General features: G+C 46.7%; 1 protein-coding gene across 4 annotated transcripts in view; it reads left to right on the top strand.

Annotated features, from left to right (window-relative positions):
• UBASH3B (ubiquitin associated and SH3 domain containing B) overlaps positions 1 to 20,714 on the top strand; it is a 141,671-nt gene that overhangs the window by 22,434 nt on the left and 98,523 nt on the right. Inside the window, exons 1-2 of one of the 4 annotated variants that reach the window (XM_021063020.1) lie at positions 9,349 to 11,424; positions 12,116 to 12,221. The exons of 2 other annotated variants lie outside the window; for them this stretch is intronic. In XM_021063020.1, coding sequence (XP_020918679.1) covers positions 12,160 to 12,221 — 62 coding nt within the window. In that variant the 5' untranslated portion in view covers positions 9,349 to 11,424; positions 12,116 to 12,159. Of the gene's footprint in view, positions 1 to 9,348; positions 12,222 to 20,714 lie in introns of those variants that run through there. One more of the 4 variants, XM_021063019.1, reaches the window with a different exon arrangement.

A 20,714-nucleotide genomic window follows, 5' to 3' on the forward strand; every position in this document is an offset into this window, starting at 1 on the left:
GGGCCCTCTTCCTGGCTTGCAGACGGCTACCTTTGCCCTGGGTCTTTCCATGGCCTTTCCTGGGTGGGTGCTAATGGGACTGGGGTGGGGTGGGGGGGAGCTCTCTGGTTATTTCTTGTGATAAGGACACTAATCCTATCAGATCTGTGCCCTACCTCTGCACCTTATCTAACCCTAATTACCTCCCAAAGGCCCCTTCAGGCTGGAGGCTAGAGATTTAAGGATTCAACATATGAATGGGGTAGGGACAGTGACTCCTTTGCAGCTACCACTGACCTTCTGGGGAGAACACCTCTGTGAATCTAATGCTGGAGATTTTAGGAGAAGGGGTGGGGAAAGTACCAGAGAGAGTAGGTGGGGCATATTCCAGGGTAGTTTGTGGCTCCTTCCACACACTGTCCCTCCTGCTCCAGCCCTCTCAATGAGCTGGGGTGACAGAGGGGGCCATGCCTGCTAGCCTTCTTGCTGAGTACAGCCTACATCTGTCTAACCCACATTCCTCTGGATTCGGGTGACCAACAGAGACAGAAGTTGTAAGAAATGAGAAGGGAAATGCCTGCAGCCTCAGAGAGAAGGTGGTGCCTGCTGTTATCTCTTTCCCAGGCCTTCTCACAAACCACTTATCAGTACTTTGCACAGTCAGTCCCGGGATGACTGACTCACTGCTGTGGGTGCTGATTCTGCCAGCCCTGCTGCTGGGACCTGCTGCACTGGAGGCCAAAAGGTGTCTTTTCGGGAGCTGCTCCCTGAGCTTAGAAGTTCTCTGTGCTCTGCAAAGTGGCAGCTGTGGGAAGGGGCTGTTACTCCCAAACCCTTGAAGAGTTTCAGAGCACAGGCTGAATTTCCCTCTCTTTGAGATGCTGTGGAACTAATTCCTCCATCCATTTCCGAGGCATGGCTCAGGGGAAAGAAAACGCACACCTAGATTCTGAAGGTATGGCCTCTAGTCCCAGCTTGTCACTTGATTTTCTGGGTAATCCTGGGCGATTCATTTGTCTCATTTGAAATAACGTGTATTATACCCCCACCATGCTCCAAGCACTGTGCTTGGTCAGTGGATGTGTAGAAATAAACAAGGAAACTTTTGCTTTAAGGATGTCAGTGTCACAGTCCATGTGATTCAGGCTTCGAAGAAGAGCATGAAGTACGAAGGGACATCTCTAAAGCACCATTTAGCTTAGCCCCAGAGAATTTGGGAAGGTGCCTTTCAAAGGGGGTGCCACTTAAGCCAAAGGACAAGAAGTTGGACAATTGGACATGTTGAGTGGAGGGACAGAGAGAGAAGAGGATGTTGCAGGCAAAGCGATCAGGGTGTGTGGATAAGAAAGCACAGGCATCGGGGAGCAGAAAAGCCACATGTGTGCACACATGGAGTGTGTTTCTGGGGATGTTCCTGAGATTTGCTGGGGGCAGTAAAGCTGGACAGATGGGCAAGAAGCACACTGCAATAAGCAAGAGTCTGTCTGAGTTTATTTGGAAGGCTCTGAAAAGGCACCAAAGGACATTTTGCAAGTAGATGGCATAACCAGATTTGTCTGAAAGAGCCTAGCCTCACCACACAAAATGTGGTCCCCAGACGAGTGACTTTGGCATCACCCAGGAGCTTGTTAGAAATGTAGCCTCTCAGCTTCACCTCCAATCCACTAAATCATAATCTACATTTTAATAAGGCCCCTAGGGGGTCCGGTATGTACCTTTAAGTTGGAGCCATATTGCTCTATAGTAAGGTCAACAAGCTTTGTAAAGAGCCAAAGAGTAAATATTTTAGGTTTTGCCAGCTAGTGGTCTCTGTGGCAACTACTTAGCTTTGCCTCTGTGGTGCAAAAGCAGACAGACAATATGTAAACAAATGAGGTGGCTAGGTTCTGATAAAAGCTTATTTATAGACACTGAAATTCAAATTTCATGTAATTTTCACCTGCCACAAAATATTCATCTTTTGATTTTTTTTCCAACCATTTAAAAATGTAAATACCATTCTTAACTGGCAGGTAGTACAAAAGTAGGCAGCAGGCTGGATTTGATCATGGGCTGTAGTTTGCTGACCCCTGAGCTAAGAATTCTGGTCCTCAGCTTTCAAATAATACTTTCTGACCTTTATGCTTTATTGTGAAAAATCCACTGAGTTGGGAATGACATCTAAATGAAACCTTTCTTTTTCAGATGAGGATATGGAGGCCCAGAGAGGGAAACTGACATACTCAAAGAAACATAGCTACTTACTGGTTAAGGCTCAAACACAGGCCTGCTTATTTTCAAGCAAATGCTCCAAGCAAAAGCTTGTCCCCTGCTCTAGGTATAACCAATTTGAAAGAGTAAGAGCCCCACTTTTTTTTTTTTTTTTTAACCCACAACTGCAGCAGAGTAAGGAATGCTTAAAAGGCAAATTAACTTTTTCTTTCTGTAAGTTACAATTAGTTAAGGGCTTTTTAATGTCAAAGCTATTTTGACAAAGCCAAATACTGTAAGCCGTCTGTGCTGGAAAAATGTATTTCACAGAGCAAAATCCTGAAATAAGATATCAAAGCTCTTTTTTTTATTTAGCAAAATTGAAGTTAGATGAGGTGCTACTCCATAACAAATGAAGTTTGGCTAGATATTTCATTTGTACCTATTTGTGGGTACAAATGAAATCTTTGTTTAAATCTTGCTTGTTTGCAGGAGTTAATATCATTCATTATAATAGTTGTTTAAAAGTATAATAGAATGAATCCATTGTTTGACTTGTTTTCTGTCCAAAACTAGAGGAAGTCTAAGGGATTCTTGCAGCAAAATCCAGGACACTATAAGTTAAAAGGAAAAAAATCCACCAATAAACTCCACATTCTCCATAAATACATATCCCTAGCTGTGGTCCTTTCTCTCATTTCCTTAGTTAAATAGAAACAGTAACTCACAAAGGAGTTTTTGCCCCCTTGTACCTCTTGTGCTTTGTTTCTGGACCCAGGAAGATGATGATGAGGGTCAGAATACAGGTCCAGGATAAGCCAAACTGAATACTCCACTGGGAAATCACATTGCAGGACGTCCTCCAGGAACACGGCTGAGCACACTTCTAAATAAAGCTGGGCCCGGCCAGATGGGGTCCAGCCATCGTTGGTTGGGTGTCTTGTTCCCTGTTCCTTGTTCTTTCACTACCGTACTGAGCTAGCGCACTGCCCCCTGCCCCAGGTAGCAGGCACAGGTTCATACACGCAAATGCGCATACACACGCATGCGCACATACGCATGTCCCTCTTGGGAGTTTGATCGTGGCAGGGTTGCAGAAAACTGTGCTCCTACGTGGAAGCTGGGAGAAGCCTGTGCGGTTGCTGAGTGCGGCAGGGGAGAAGGCACAAAGGACAGCCATTGTTGCTGTCACATGACAGCGCTGGGTCAGGGATGCGCTGGACCTCAGCTTGGGAAACCTCAAGTACCCAGCATGGCAGCATCGAGACTGATTCATCACTTTCCTCCCAGGTGGCCCAACTGTCAGAACAGGATCCTGCTACTCCTCCTCTCCAGCCTCCTTTCTCTGTCAAAAAAGGGACCAGTGGGAACCAGCTGTCCAGATAGAGCCATAAGGGGAGCTCAAAGGGCGAGTGTGGAGGAGGGCTGAGCACGAATTCTCCTGCTGGGTTGGAGCCTGCTGACTCACTTTGAGGCCTGGAGCAAATGGCTCTTTCTTAAATAATTCATTATAGCAGTTTTCATTTATTTAGTACTTGCCTGTGTGGATGCTACAATGGAGCCAGCATTCAGACCCAAGTCTCTGAGCTGCTGCCCCGCTGCCTCTCACCGTCCCAGGGGAGGTCCCCTCTCAGCCTCACCAAGGGTCTCATTTTGGAGATGAGGATATTGAGAGGTTCACAGGATTCACAGGTCCCAGCTGTGGGGCAAGGAGGGATTTCAAAACTTGCGACTTCCAATCCCAAGTTCTTCCCAGTCTGCCTTTTCTGGACTTTTCTTCTTCCATAGGAGAAGTCAAGATATACCTCTCCTTTCCTTTGGTTCCCAGAGCCTGAGAGATACATCTCTATTTAACCAGAAGACCCAGGGGTCTGCCGCCTCTGGCAGGGCTGGAGGAATCACCCAGCCCAGGAGTGGCCAGAACCTAGTACTGCTCTGTCCTGGCAAAGCCTGCTCTGTAGAATTCATCAGATCAAAAACCGAATCAAGTACTGATTTTTAAAAATCTTCATGGAGATTTTCAAACTTCTCTAAAGGCACTAAGAATACTGTAATGAAACAACATATAGAGCCATTTCTGCCTGATGTTATTTCATCCATACCACTCACTTCCCAAACTATGGCTCCACCCTTCTCCACATGATTTTGAATGAAGTTCCCTGGCATATCATGTCATCTATAAATATTTCCATATATGTCAGTAAAAGAGTATAACTCTTTTTAAAAACCACAGGATCATGATCACACCTGAAAAAGAAATAATTATGAAAGAGTCAACATTCAGTCAGTGATTACATACCCTCTATTACCTGATACTGTTTTTACCAAATACTTTTGTGCATGAACCAGGATTCAAATTAGGTTCCTACATGAATTGACAGATATGTCTCTTAGTGTGGCTGCCTGCCCTTCTCTTATTTTTCATTTGTAATGTTTTGGTTGATGCGAGTAGTCGTATGTGTATAGTTTTTCATAATCTGGGTTATGCTGGTGGCAGACCTAGAATGTTCTGGAACATCTTTTTTTTTTTTTTTTTGGAAACATCTTTTTCCGATGTTTCTTGTACATGTATAGTCTGGTCAAGAGGAAACTATCCATTTTTAACGTAGATTTTATTTGGATGAAAACCTCACCTCACCAGGACCTCCTTCAGCCCATCTACTGCATTGGCTATGGATACATGTTTGGCCAGTGAGATGCAATCTTGTAAATAAGCCTTTATTGAGTACTTACCATGTGTCCCTCCATGATACTTAGGTTTTGGAGGATTCAAAATCGAATAAAGCATAGCCCTGGCCTGGGGATGCTCCTCCTCTCGTGGGGGACAGACCAGTAAGTCACGGATGATGGTGTATCATGAAAGTGCTGTGTGGAGTTACGGAAGCCAGAGCTGCAGAGAAGGGGGGCGTTGACCTCACTGGGTGATGGGAGGCTTCCCGGAGGAAGTGATCCACCATGAGGGATGAAGTATGAACAATTTTAAAACTGAAATTATTTGTTCAGTTTTCGGCATTTGGAAAAATGGAGAGGAACTCAAAATGACACAGGCTTTTAAGATTTCAGCCAGAATTCCAAGCCAAGGCTAGAAAGCCTTCTGTAACTGGAAAATCATTTCTCTGGATCTCTCATTCCCTCCGTACTCTGGCTCCTAAACATGTCATCATGCTGTGACTTTGCCCAGAATATAAAGAACCAACATCTCTTCACGTGCCCCTGGTCTGAAACTGTGTATCTTGTCCTGCTGGAGACCCTACCTTTTTTCTTTCACTCATGCCAGTATTCTCCCTGGATTAACACTGAGTTTGCAGCCAACAGGGCTGCAGCTTCAAAACAGGAAAACGGGGAAAACAAAAGCCTATGTGTGCCCACTGTGGGAGCTCGACGTAGCTTGTTTTGTGTTTGCTTGCTTGCTTTTTCTCTGCCGACTCTCTTATTGGAATACAGCTTCCTGAGAGTCAGGACCTTTCTGCCTCCTTCACCCTGATGCTACTGTCTAGAAGAGCTGGCCAGAGCATGCGCTCCAGAAATATTCCAGAATTAATTAATTAGTATGTTCATCTTTGTCCACTCCCTATTCTTACTTGGGGTGGTGTTTCCCTCCCCACATTTCCTCCTGCGAGCACTCCTGATTATAAGCAGAAATTGGGTTATTAGGAGTTCCCGTCGTGGCTCAGTGGTTAACAAATCTGACTAGCATCCACGAGGATGCAGGTTCGATCCCTGACCTTGCTCAGTGGGTTAAGGATTGGTCATTGCCGTGAGATGCGGTGTAGGTCTCAGACGTGGTTCGGATCCTGTGTTGCTGTGGCTGTGGTGTAGGCCAGTGGCTACAGCTCCTCTTGGACCTCTAGCCTGGGAACCTCCATATGCCAAAGGTGTGGCCCTAAAAAGAAAAAGAAAAAAAAATTGGCTTGTTAACATGCGGGGTCTCCTGACCAGACACATCCTCATGATAGCAATGGCCCCTCTGTTGTAACAATGTACCACAGTTTACAAAGCATTTCTGTTTTTAATGTCCTACTTGAGCTTCAAAGCAGCCCTGTTAAAGGGAAGGGGGAACAGATACTGTTCCCACTGTTTATCAATGAGGAAACAGGGGCCCTGGGAGGCTGAGGGAGTGACATAAAGTCGCAGGGCAGAGTGAGCAGACACTCACCCCAGGCTTCCTGGGCCTTAAACCAGGGTCCCCCCGGTGCAGCATGCTGCAGGCCACCAGGCCCTTCTCTCCCCTCTGCTCATGGAAAACAAAGACCTACCAGGAGCAGGGTTCCTCCCAGGCCCCCAGCAACCCTCCTGGGGAAGTCCCATCCCAACTTCACCCTTAGGGGGCACACAATATTCGGGGCTGCTTATATGCCCAGTGGAAAGGCAGACAAAGCCTAAGGGGATCCAGGAGAAGCACACTCCCCCGCCCCCACCGAGAGCTGAGTTGTGCCAAGTCAGAGAAACTGGTTAACACATGACCTAGGAAGCAGCAAGACTCGTGTCCACTCTGAGGAGGCACAGGGCCCTGCCTGACTTCAGGGCCAGAGCTGGGAGCACTGGTTCCCCTCCTGGAAACTGGGGGCCCCCTGACTGCAATGGTCCATGTGTAACAGAGGTCGAAATGGTGCTGCGGTGGTCTCGAGGTTCAGGAAACAATAAAACATTTGGGGGTGGATGTGTGCAGGGTGAGTAAGGCTTGGCCATGATGTACAGGGAGGGAATGTGGCCTTGGAGGAAAGGCCACCTGGGCACAGGAGTAGAGCTGGGGGTGGTGGACATTGACAGGAGAGTAGAGACTAGAATATTCTGTGTCCTTCTCCCTCTTCTGCCAAAAATGCCTCAGTAGAATAACTAGTACAGGCATCAGCTTCCTCCCTTAATTCTCTCCTTCCCCCACCTCCACTCCCTGTGCCAACTAATCTCAGACAGATCAGCTCTCTGAATGAGCCCGACTTTTCCTTAAGTAAAATGAAGCTCTCTCCTATTTTTTATACCTCCGGTGAGATGAGGGGCAATACATACGAAAAGTTGAAAGTTTATCCCAAGCCATACAACGGATAGGTGGTCTTGATACCATCAGCCTCAATGCAAGGAATGTCTAATAAGTACGATAAGGTCACAGCCTAGCCAGGTGTGTGTTACATGGTGGTGTGCCCTCTGTGTGGGATCCTGCCTGAATCTCCTGTGGCCATGATGACTGATGAGATGGTGTGGCGCTTTGACTCAAATGAAGCTTCCATTTGAGAAGGTCTCTCACCACGCTGAGTTTCCAAGGGAAGCTATGTGCTCTGCTCTTCTTTGGGGGGACGATTTCGGAACTTGTGATGGGGAGAGGCTGGGTGAGGAGGGGCTGGGAGAAAGACATTAAGCACTAACTGCATGTTTCCTCCTATTTTTTACATGTTATCTTTATCCCTTTCAAGAGCCCCTTTAAACCCATTCTACAGATGGGAAAGGTGAGGATTTGCCCAGTGTCACTCAGTGAGTAAATGGGATTATGATTCTAATTGGTGTCTGCCTGAAGCCAGAGCCCATGCTCTTTCTTCTACACCTCAGAGTCTTGCCAATTCTCCACGACCATCTTCCTCGTGCTCCCAGGTCTCCAAGCAGAGAGGATTTTCCAAGCCATGAATCCAACGCTGTAATGCCTCCTCCCTATCCTGATAACAAATGCCTCTTTTAAACAACTGCTACTATTGGAAATAACGATAGCAATGGTTGTAATAATGGAGCAGAGAGTGCTCATGAATTTTGTTTTATTTGGCGGTTTCATTTTGGGTTCACTGCCTGGCTTCTCTGGGGCAATAGTGATCTGGGCCGAGTGGTGTCCCAGGTGCCGCAACCTTAAAGAAACTGTTCCTCTGCCGTGAAAGTCTATTCAATCCCACCCTCATGCACCACATGCCTGTGGAAGAAGGGGAGCAGCTGAGGGGACCTCTCTGTTCTAACTGGGAAGATGTTTATTGTATAGAAACTGAATCTTTTTGAAAGATGCTCTAGAATCCAGACACCAAGTGGGATGTGGATGGGATTTGCTTATTTGTGATGGGCCTTTAAATAGCCCCACAGTTTAAAAACTGATATATACTTAGTATGTAAATATAGAAAAATACAAAGAAGAACAATACTATATTATATATCATTATATATCAAAGTTGGGATTGTTACCTAGTAATTAGTTGCAAACATTTTCTATCATTAATTATTCTCGCATGATATCTCATACATTTCTAGAATTCCATTTGTTGAATACACCATTTAATCAATTCCCTATTTTTGAAAATTTCTGTGTCCTGAATAGCAGAGTGAGATGAAGAGCCTTGGTTTTCACTTTTGGTAAATGGGGGATAATAATACCCATTTCGAAGCACTGCCATGAGGAGTCCATAGAATAATACATATAAAGTACTTAGCACAGTGCCTGGCACAGAGTGAGTGCTCCATAAACAGTGGCTATTACAATTAGCTTACTTTGCATCTGATTATTTTCCTAAGTTAAGTACAAAAAAAGCAGAATTATGTTCTCAAGGTTTTCGAGGTCTGTGTGGTTTAACTGTGTTAGCCTATCTGAAGGTCAGTGGAAAGAATGTTACACAGGAAGCCCCTGCAGCGTGTCAGCTCAGCCTCATAAGCCCATCAGGTAAGGCAGCCACCGCCACATAGGTGGGGTCGTGCTGTCCCCAGACTACCACTGTCCCGAGCATCCTGGCCAAGCCTGGGTTTCTAATGCACCTGCATACTCAGTGGCCCAGCAGCTGGTCAGATTTAAGTACATGCCTATGGGAGCCAGTGAGAGTTGAGTAAAATTGTCCCTCCCTCTGAAACTCATCCTTGTCCCATTATTCCTTGTCTTTGTGCTTTTTTTTTTTTTTTTTTTTTTTTGCAGTTTAGGTCCACACCCGAGGCATATGGAGGTTCCCAGGCTAGGGGTCCAATTGGAGCTACAGCTGCCAGCCTGCACTCCAGCCACAGCAACACAGGATCCAAGCTGTGTCTGCAAACTATACCACAGCCTACCACAATGCTGGATCTCTTTGGGACTTAAAATTTTTTTTTATATAGTGACACCTGCAGCACATAGACGTTCTGGGCTAGGGGTCAAGCCGGAGCTGCAGCTGCAGGCTTATGCCACGGCCATACCAATGCAGGATCCGAGCCACATCTGCAACATACACCACAGCTTGTGGCAATGCTGGCTCCTTAACCTACGGAGGGAGGCTAGGGTTGGAACCTGCATCCTCACAGACACCATGTTGGGTTCTTAACCCGCTGAGCCACAATGGGAACTCTGCATCTTTGTGCCTTGCAAGGAATGGTGGCTTAGTGTGGTGTACGAGGCTTGCGTAATCATCTCTGCTGCTGGCAGTGGATTTGCCTTAAGATGTGACGTCCTAGTGGGTCCGATGTGTCATCTTGCTCTGTATGTTAGCAGATATTATAAAATTTCAGAGCTAAAAGGAAACTTGGTGACACTTGGGCCCGATCCCTTTATTTGTGTGAAAAGCTGAGGCCCAGAGCATTTAAATGATTTGTTCAAGGTTGTAAAACAAATGAGTAGCAAAGCCAGAACCAAATCCCAGGTCTTCCGGATCCCTCTCCATTCCAGAATTTTTCTCCCTGGATCATGCTTATTTCCAGCAAATGAAAAGAAACCCAGGAGTCAAGGTCATGGCTAACTTGTTGTCCAGATACATCTGCCTCTCTTTTCAAAACGGGCTGTTTCTCCTGAGAGGTTCATCACCGGAAAAATGAAACCACATGGTTGTATGTTCCGCCCTGAGCCTGGGCTGGACCTTTCCTGCAGAGGATTCTGTTAATATCATCAAGAAGCCGGAAGGCACTTTTATATGGTGGTTTTTATTTCTTTTCTCCCTCCTAAATTTCATACAAATATTTGAAGCTGATTTTTGTAGGAGAAAGTTACTGTTTTCTGGACCAAAACTTCTGTAGCCGAGTGGCATTTCTCCCACTTCCTTGGGTGCAAACTGAAGGAAACTGCTCTTTGTCACCTCTGAGGCTTTCAACACAGGACTTTGAGTGAAGAAAGAGCAGCCATGGCCCCTTCTCTGCTGCAGAGGATGTAGTTTTTTGCTTTTCTTTCTAGGGCCGCACGTACATGGAGGTTCCCAGACTAGGGGTCAAACCAGAGCTACAGCTACCGACTTCTGCCACAGCCCCCACAACGCCAGATCTGAGCCATGCCTGAGACTTATACCACAGCTCGTGGCAACACCGATCCTTAACCCACTGAGTGAGGCCAGGGATCAAACCCTCATCCTCATGGATACTAGTCGTGTTCCTTATTGCTGAAACTCCGAGGATACAGTTTTCAAAACAGAGTCAAGATTCTTTCCCTCCCTGGTACAGCTGGATTCTCACTTTGTTCTTCAGTCAATTTAAAGTTTAAAATCTTTATTTAAAAAGTGTTTTTATTGAGCTTTCAAAGATTCTAGTTCATCATCTGTTATCTCAGTAGCCACCCACCAAATGGCAAGAAAATTCCCAATTGTCAAGCTGTGGATTATTTTACAAATGAAACAGAGACACCTCTGGAATCCATGAAAGGCTGCCCTGATTTGCCCTCCGCTGGGTAAGAGAGGAGCGGGTGAGTTTGCCCAGTCCCATGGCTCAAACAAGAGGCTGGGTGGTCATTCTGTGGCAGGGCCTTGTGCTGTGGACAGGGCCTGCCTGCTGGCTTAATTGTGCTCTCAGAGGTATATTCAAAGCTACCCACAGCAGGCCCTGGTCCATCTTCCCAGGCCTGGGCTTCTGATCACCAAGGAGGGCAGTAGGTCAGAGTAAGGTCACAGATCAGGCTAGAGTGAAAGTTAAGAATGTCGGGGTTTCTCAGGGTTCATGTCTTGGCTGGGCCACTTACATACCCTGGACAAGTGACTCAATCTCCCTAAGCCCAGATTTCCTCCCCTGGAAATGGGCCTCAGTAGCCGTCATTACCTCACAAGGCTGTGGGGTAACTCAATGAGAGAATCCTTATAAAGCACATGGCAGAGAGCAAGCACTCTATAAATGTCAGCAATCAACTTAATATTTTTTGCTTTTACTCCAGGGACTTTTGGAACTGATAAGGGGAGAGAGGTGAATAGAAAACTATTTCCTGCTAGTCATTAAATCCTCTCTTCAGGAACTGTTTAACAATTATGCACCAGACACTCTCTAGACCTTGGGAACCTAAAAGGAAGATGCTCAGTGTCTACCGAATCATGGCAGCATCAAAACAAAGAACGGCTCTGGGATGGGGCAAACCCAAAGGTAAACGTGAGATACACGGGGGGCGGTCATGGGAAGGACGAGGAAGGGCTGTCACAGCTGGCTTGGGGAATGGGCCCCAAAAGGCTTCTCAGAGCAGGAACATGGAAGGGAGTTTGCAATAGTCAGAGGGACACTGGGCAAAGACCCATGGACACCAAGACGCAGAGGAGGGAAAGGCAGGATTTGTCTCGTACAGCCTGAGCAAATGGGGAAATAGCCAGAGACACGTGCATTCAAAACCAGAGATAGAAGGCCCCCTTTCAACCCTCAAGGAGTTTAGAGACCCATGGAGAGGGAAGGACAAGCGAGTCTGTGATTATCGTGTGATCATCGCAGTGATGGGGGTTCTCATTCCGTTCTCACGCTGAAAAGGATGGTGCCTCTCAGCAGCAAAACTTGAAGGACAATGACACGACTTAAGGACAAACCATGGGGACAAAGGATGAAGAGAAAGGGATATGACCTTAGACCAGAAGGTCTGAGAGTAGACGAGCTGGAGGAAGGTGGAGGGAGGAGGAAAGCTACTCTACAAAGGGTGCAGGTGGAAAACGGCGTGGAGGTCCTTGGAGAAGTAAGCCTATAGGTGTGTCTGGAATAAAGGAGGATGAGGCTAAGATATGCCAGCATGAGCTCATTCAGCAAATATGTACTGAGTCCCCCCCGTCCCCGGGATTCTTGTGGAATATTCTAGGCTCTGGGTAGAGGACCAGTCATGAAGTGGGCCAGGGAGCACAGATGGCGTTGAGAGAACCATGGTGTCTGATCTGGTTGGGATGCAGATGTGACAGGACGAAAGAGTGAGTCCCACGGTGATGGGTGAATCCTTATCTGATTCTGAATACAAGGGGGAGGGTTTCAGCTCCGAGATCATCAGTCTTTCATACCTGCCCTCATACTTGTTAACCTCTCTTTTTAACAGAGATCTATAGGCCTCGGGCTCAGAACTCTTACAGGCAAGAGTGTGTAACTAGAATTTAGTAAGATTGTTTTGTCTTTTTAAAAAGCATTTTGATAGTTTCTGTTTATGGCAAGTGGTCCTAGTTTTCCACTTATAGAAGTCATATCAAGTTGTCTCTAAAATGTGTTTGAGTTAAAGTAAATGAGTTATTTTATTATTATTATTTTTTCTTTTTAGGGTTGCACTCATGACATATAGAAATTCCCAGGTTAGGGGTCAAATCAGAGCTACAGCCGCTGGCCTACGCCAGGGCCACAGCAAAGCCAGATCCAGGCTGTGTTTGTGACCTTATACCACAGCTCACAGCAATGCTAGATCCTTTACCTGCTGAGCGAGGCCAGGGATCAAACCTGTGTCCTCATGCATGCTAGTCAGATTCATTTCCACTGAGCCACGATGGAAACTCCCATAAATGAGTTATTTTAAAGAAAAATCCTTAAATACAGTAGCATACAGATGCAGATAACAGCAAAACTAACGAGTTGATCTAGAAAGGGCTGGAGTCTAGGAAGCACTGCCTTTGCTAATGGGAAGCCCTTGTAAGCGCTGGGAAGAAAGAGCAGCTGAGAGCCTTGTTCAGATGGGGGGTCTTTGGGTGCCAAAGTTAAGTACATCATGCTGGTTTGGAGGTCCCAGCTCCTACCATAGAGCTTGGCACTTAGCTTGGGCTTAATTGGGGGCAAACCCTTCCAACTAATTGCTTTAAAATCCAAAACTTGCATTTATTCCTTCAAGTTCATGCACAGCTGTCATCACTCAGTTGCATAGATGCTTGGAAGGAGCTGGAAACTCTGGCATGATCTGGCAGCCTATGGACAGACAGGACTTTCTGTACTTGGGTCATCAGGCTGGAGAGCGTGTGCACCTGGGTTTTTGCCTGCAAACAGGTTGCGTTCCCTCAGCTTTGTGTTGTGATGACACCACCACTCCTCCTGGGACTGTCCCCTTGGCTCCTGTGGTAATCCCTCCATTATTTTCAGAGCACTGATACTCAGAGATGGTGGATGCTGATAAACATCTCAAACACTGTCACTGTGTCAGTAGTTCTAAGAGACTTTGTGGTTTCTTTCTTACTCTTGTAAAAAAAATTTTTTTTTCACTACCCAGAAGCATTTCTGCATGTCATGTTTTATGTATTATGTATCTTAGTGCCTTGGCTATGTCTTTTGGATCCTCATTTACACTGTGCTTCTCTTGCTGGAGGCCCAGTAATGCTCAGGAAAGATAGAAAAAAGAACTGCCTTGCAGCACTTTGGCATCAGTTCATTGGTTCCTGCAAACCATTGCAATGGGGGTTTAAAATGAAGTTTTCAAATGCATCATTCAGAGCCACCCATAGTATAGAGCTGATGGGAAGTTACTGAACAGACACACTGAGCTTGTGGCCCCCAGCTTGATGACCAAAGGATTTTTAGTTCCTCTGTTCTAAGCAGGTGGGATTTTCACCCTAATGATGACACATTCCTACAAGGCATTATGTCACAAGATACATATATTTGAAAAGACAGCTAAAGGCTAGATCGTGACCTGCATGTGTGTCCGCGTGTTGTCCAACCTTCCTTAGGCCACATTCAGCATCATGGCTGGGCCACAGCAGCAGTGCTGGTGACTGCACGGCCTCCGGCTTCCCGGTCCGCACAGAATACACAGAGAGCAGCCCAGTCAAGGGGAGGCCTGAGTCTGTTGACAGACGTTTCTCCTTATCTTGTTTTCACATCAGTTGCAACACGCTGTCTGTTCAGAACAAGCGTGGGTGGGGGTTCCTCCTGCCCTGCCCTATGTTAGCTGTTAAAATAAGGGGGTGGCTTATCATATTGTTTTTCAAGTTAAAGATCAGGCCACCAGTAGTTGGTGACTCCAGTGGGGCACTGGAGGGGCTTGCGGATTGCAAAGGAAAACCCGCCCAGCTTTGGGGCGGGGGTGGGGGTGGGGGTGGGGGGGCACATCAACAATCTATGAGATCGTCATTCGATGTTGGAAATGAGGATGTGGGAGAAGTTTGAAGTTTAGTGTGACTGCTCAGATCGCCTTAGGCAGCTCTCGAAACATTTAAGCTACATTTTCCAATGCATATATTAGACAAATTTTCAAATCAGTCGCCAGGAATCATGGCAGGTACCTGACCACTAAGATTCCAAATGCACTTTTATGTATACGATTATTCCCCTATTGCAGATGAGAAAACTGAAGCTCAGAAATTGCAAGAAAATTTTGACCACAAGTTGTGTGTTTTTTGGCTAGTGACTAAGGGAGCTAGAAATCACCCCCAGGTCCACCATCCCCTAGTTCTGGGTCCTTTTGCCCCCACCGTTCAGCCTCGCATTTGTTTCCATCTTTTTTTTTTTTTTTTTTTTTTCACATTGACTTGCCCAGCACCTCAAGGTCTTGATAGTTGAGGTTTGTGGGGGTGGGGTGGTCATGTAAGATCATTGGGGATTGAGTCATTGCATTGCACCTGGATTCACAAGGTCACAGCAATTTAGAGTTAGAATTAAGGAAAGAGACCAGCATTTGCACAATATTTGCTATGCTGGGAGCTTCACCGATCAGTGACCGTGCAAGAAGGTAGGTACTTTCATACCTCCTCCCTTAATCTTCCAACACCTCCTTGAGATGAGGTTTCTTATTCCCATTGGATGGTTGAGAGCATGGGAACTTGGAGATACAAAGTTGCCACAGTTGCATAACAAGTAAGTCAGGGAGCCTGAATGTCAGCCTAGGTTTGTGTGACTCCAAAACCAGCCAGGTCCCACCCCCACAAGCCATGGATGAGGAAACCAGAGCTGTGGAATGAAGGTCTGTGATGATCTCATGGCAGAGCTGGGTCTCACCAGCAGCGCCCTAGGTCTCTTTCCAGCTCCCCCTGGCAGACGTCATCTCCTAGGGTTGAGGTTTTCCTCTGTCCCATCAGAGGAAAAGCTGGCAGCATTACTCATTCATGCCCCTGGAGTCATGAGAACTTTTTTGTCACAATTCACACCAGCCCTTGATATATACCTCCTAGTGCCCTTCCAGAATCCTCCATGCACTTCATCAAGGATCTGACAAAAGTTGTTTGCAAATAACCCTGATTGACTACTGACTTGTCCAGTTTCTCCTTTCCTTGCAACAAGATAGGAAGGAATGGCTTATGAGACTCTAGCAACAGAGGGTGGCAAGAAGCCAAAGCAGAGTAAGAAGAAGGATGCACCGTACGGTGAAAAGAGCACCCACAGTATGAGAGACCGGGGGTGGGAGGAGATGTTAAGTAGGCACCAGCTTCAAGGGCACAAGAAATGAGGCCCTGGGCATCCCCAGTGCCATGCATGGAGGCTGCTGCCTGTGTGGCTACAAAGGTGAGAACCTAAAGTCTGCTCCCCAAACCCAGTGTCCCCACAGCCTCCATTCTCTGCTCCTTACACCCTGCCCTACCCCCCTTTGGGAATCTATTTGTTTCAGTGCTGCCCCTGATGTTCACTTTAACCTAAAGTTGTGTGTATAAATGAATCGTGTGTGTAAGCCCTATGCTGGGATTACTTCTAAAAACTATCCTCTTTTATTTTTTAGAGTATAGTTGATTTACAGTGTTGTGTCAATTTCTGCTGTACAGCATAGTGACCAGACATACATACAGATACGTTCTTTTTCTCATAATATCTTCCATCGTGGTCTATCCCAAGAGACTGAATATAGTTCCCTGTGCTGTAAAGCAGGACCTCATTGCTTATCCATTCTAAATGTAATCGTTTGCATTGACTAACCCAGACTTCCATCCCACTTCCTCCCCGCTTCCTCTTTGGCAAGCCCAAGTCTGTTCTCCAAGTCTGTGTGTCTGTTTCTGTTTTGTAGATAGGTTCATTTGTGCCATATTTTAGATTCCACGTATAAGTGATATCATGTGGTATTTGTCTTTGTGTTCACTTAGTATGAGAATCCCTGGTGGCATCCATGTTGCTGCAAATGGCTGTTCTTTTTTATGGCTGAGTAGTATTCTGTTATACGTCTTCTTTTTTTTTTTTGTCTTTTTGCTATTTCTTTGGGCCGCTCCCGCGGCATATGGAGGTTCCCAGGCTAGGGGTCGAATCGGAGCTGTAGCCACTGGCCTACACCAGAGCCACAGCAACGCGGGATCCGAGCCGCGTCTGCAACCTACACCACAGCTCACGGCAACGCCGGATCGTTAACCCACTGAGCAAGGGCAGGGATCGAACCCGCAACCTCATGGTTCCTGGTCGGATTCGTTAACCACTGCGCCACGACGGGAACTCCTATACGTCTTCTTAATCCTTTCATCTGTTGATGGACATTTAGGTTGTTCCATGTCTTGGCTATTGTGAATAACTCTGCAATGAGCATAGGGGTGTATGTATCTTTTCTAATGAAATTTTTGTCAGGATATCTGCCTAAGAGTCTCTTTACAAGACAGGGCCTCAGGGCCATGGAAGGGAAAGAGTATCGGGTGCCTGCTCTACAAAGTTACTGCATTTAACTCTCACAACACTGTGAAGTGGGTGTTGGTTGGTCCCATCTTACAGAGACAATTGAGAGGCTCACAGCAGGGAGGTGATTTGCTTAAGATTTTCCAGCTAGCAAGTGGCAAAGTCAGGATCGGAATCCGGTTTCCTTTCTGGAACCCACTCTCTTTCCACTTTACCAGACAACAGACGTGGCCCATTACTACTGCCAACACCTTACAGAGGGGGAGCCTTGTAGCACCCCCTGATCACAAAGAACGCACACTTGAAAGAGCGTGGCATATGGCCTCACAGAATTGGGTTTGAATCCTGGCGCAGCAGCATCCTAACTGTGTGTTCTCCAGGTGCCTTCTCCTCTTCTCTGATATGTCTACATAAACAGTATTATCTAATTGTGAAAGTCAATCAGGGAACTGACAGTGGTACCCCCGGGCCCGCGGCGGTACCAGAGGGAGTACCAGAAGGAGGGTTGTTTTCAGCAGTTTCCCATTGAGGAGAAACGGATTCACCTGGACGTGCTGGTGGACAGGTGTGTGGTGTGAGGAGTCAGGCGCGGGTATAAGAGGAGGCCCAGCAGACGTGGGCCTGGAAAGCGGGAGAAGCCAGGGCGGCTGTGATGTCGCCTTGGCGCAGCCCTGCCATTGGCATGAGGAGGTCGGGGGTCAGTCCCCGGTACTTAGCTGGAGACCCAGAAGTGCTTCGGTGCAAGTTTGGTTAGAGATCTGAGTCCTCAGGCCTTAGAGAAGGTGCAGAGTCGCCCGTGCTTGGTGGACTGTTTAATATCTAGAGCTTTTTCTCCTTGGTTTGGCCCCTGACCAGAGCTGCCAATGGTGAGTGCTTATTTTTTGTTTTTTTAAAAACTGTTTTCCAAGTTTAGGATTTCTTGTTAAACTTGATAGTTGAGTGGATAACTTTAACGTTTCTTTGTCATTTGTTCAATTTTAATTTTCGTGGCTTTATCTGCGTCGCTCGTAATTAACTCTTGATCTTGAGGTTAGCCATTTGGGAAGTAGTTTGGAAGCATATTGCTAACAGATGGGGGAAAGCTTCAGCTTGGGGTGAACGGTGAATCGCCCTAGACAGGGAATTTTGGGGTGGGGGTAGGGTGGCCAGTCCCGGGAGATTCAGGACTCAGAGTCTGAGTGCTTGCCCGTGCTCAGAGCTCCAGAAAGAGACATTCTGCCCTACATTTAACCAGAATCATCTCGTTCCATCACAAAAGGAATATTAGTGCCATATTTTCTGTTTTCTGCATAAAAATTCTGGCTCCCAGCGCGTTAATCCTGCCTAGCCCAGAGGCCTGTACGAATCCTCCAGGCTGTGGGATTCTGCTCATCTGCATTGAATTTCTTGGCCTCTTTGTCCGAGGGCATTAACAAACTTGTGTTTCTTGCGGGGGGTGGGGGGGGAGTGTCTAAGGACAATTGATTGACTTCAGATTACAAAGAAACGAAAAGACAGTGGGAACCATTCTAATTGGTCTTTTGGTCTTTTGATTGCGTTCTATAGCCTGAAGTCCCTCAGGGTTTTAGCACAAGTGCACGAAGTTAGCTGTTCCAGTTAAAAGGCGGTGGGAGAAATTACAGGGCACTGAAATAATGAAGCCTCAATCATGAGCTCGAGGCCCTTGTAGTGGTGGGTTCTGCTGGTCACTGGATGGGATGGGAGCTTTTTCAAGCTGCTTTTCACGTCATCCTCACAGTTTCCGACATCTCAGGGCTTTTTGCAGAGCAGTACATGCACCTCAAGGCCCCGAGCCACACAAAGGCACAGATGTTTCCCCAAAGTCAGAGGGTTGCATCTACATCCACTTTTGCAAAGCTACTCATGAGAAATGGTGTTCAGAGTGGGAGGGGTGGAGCACTGGGAGGGGGGACCAGTTCTTTCCCATTGGAGAGGTCCCTCCTGCCTCTCAAAACCTGTCCTGACAGCCATCGCCCCCACTGAACCAAGTCCCTCCTTTGAACACCTCACAGTGGCCTGTGCTGGCCTCCTCGCTCGCAAGGCCTGGGTCACCCCTGGACTGGTTCCCGTGCTTTGACCTTGACACCCCAGTGGAGGCTACGGTATCTGCAAGGGCGGCAGCTGCGTTGCCCTTTATCCTCCCACCTGGTTTGCAAATACCACAGGGTACGTGCCACAAAGAGATGAGCAAACACCTCATGAGGAGCAGTGGCATTTTTCCCTCCCTTTAAAAAAGGAAATGATTTGCTTCCAGAATGTATCCAAATCCATGGAAACCTTTCATCCAAAACCCTAATGACATCCACCTGGGGGAAGATGTGAGCATCACATAAAGATCTGGTCAAGGTGCTGCAGGAGGACAGAGCATCATCACGGCATAAAATTAAGTATAAGACTCTATCCCCAGAAGATCTGAAGATTCCTTGCCTTTGACATTCAAGATGAGATTGGAGGAGTTCCCGTTGTGGCTCAGTAGAAATGAATCTGATGAGCATCCATGAGGATGCAGGTTCGATCCCCTGGCCTTGCTCAGTGGGTTAAGGATCTGGCGTGGCTGTGGCATAGGTTGGTGGCTACAGCTCCGATTGGACCCCTAGCCTGGGAACTTCCATATGCCGCGGGTGTGGCCCTAAAAAGACAAAAAAAAAAAAAAAAAAAAAAAGACATTGGAGACTTCAGAGGACCCCATATTGCAAAAGATTCTGGAAACCAAAAATGTGTTTGGGTTTGGAGAAACAGTTAACACATTAGACAGCAAGAAGAGCCATCAGATTTTAAGCTTAGAAAAAGTGTATATTCTCCTTATTCTTTGGACCATACTAATGCAGTTAAGCAAAGGAATGGAATCGCTATCAAACTTACTGCTAATCGCATTCGTTCATCACTCATCCCTTTATTTACTCATTCTTTGAACGCATCACACGCTCTCTGAGGGTGGCTGCTGTGTCTGGTTCATTCTTGGACTGTTCTCTCCCTCCCCCATTCCCATGAGTTTGGCCCAGGGCAAGTTCTTGGTCCATGGTTGTTGAACTGGGTTGGGTGTAGACATGCCAGGTATGTCTTTGAAATGTCCTCTTCTTTTTACTTTTCCAAACAAATACCAAGTAAATGATTCTTACCCTCTTGAAAAACGTGGGTGGGGGGAATCTGCCTGTTTGAGAGTCATAGACTAAATTTTGAAACTTGGGCAGTTTATTGATTTCAAAAATAAGTTTTGATCATGTCAAGAGAAATTTTTAGGAGTTTGCTGGTGGCTCAGCAGGTTAGGGATCTGGCGTTGCGTGGCTGTGGCTCAGGTAGCTGCTGCGGCACAGTTTTGATCCTTGGCTCTGGAATGTCCTTATGCCATGGGCGTGGCTAAAAATTTTAGATCTTGAGAATAAGTGGGGCCATCTGAGATTCTAGGGCTCTTGGCGTGAGTATAAAGTATTGTCTATTGTTCTTTTGAGCCCCTTGGGGAATTTTTTTTTTTTTTTCTTTTTAGGGGAGCACTTGCGTCATATGGAAGTTACCTGCTTGAGGTCAAATCAGAGCTGCAGCTGTCAGCTTGCGCCACAGCCATGTGGGCTCTGAGCCCCGTCTGTGACCTACACCACAGCTCATGGCCATGCTGGATCCTTAACCCACTGAGCAAGGCCAGGGATTGAACCCGCATGCTCATGGATACTAGTTGGGTTCGTTACTGCTGAGCCGCAACAGGAACTCGAGAGTGGCTTTTCTTCCCTATCTTGGTGGACAAGAGGATCTCTTTGCTCGGGGCCAATGTCCCCTAAAGGCCAATAGTCTTGGCTTCAAGAATGACTCACTTGAACTCTAAAATGAACTGACATACTCCAGGAGCCTGTGGCTTAGCCGTCCCCTAGAGAACAAAGTTTTGCTGGCAGCAAGAGCTCTGTAGGTGGACTCAGAGGAAC

The sequence above is a fragment of the Sus scrofa genome, chromosome 9, assembly GCF_000003025.6.
Source record: "Sus scrofa isolate TJ Tabasco breed Duroc chromosome 9, Sscrofa11.1, whole genome shotgun sequence".
Lineage (NCBI taxonomy): Eukaryota > Metazoa > Chordata > Mammalia > Artiodactyla > Suidae > Sus > Sus scrofa.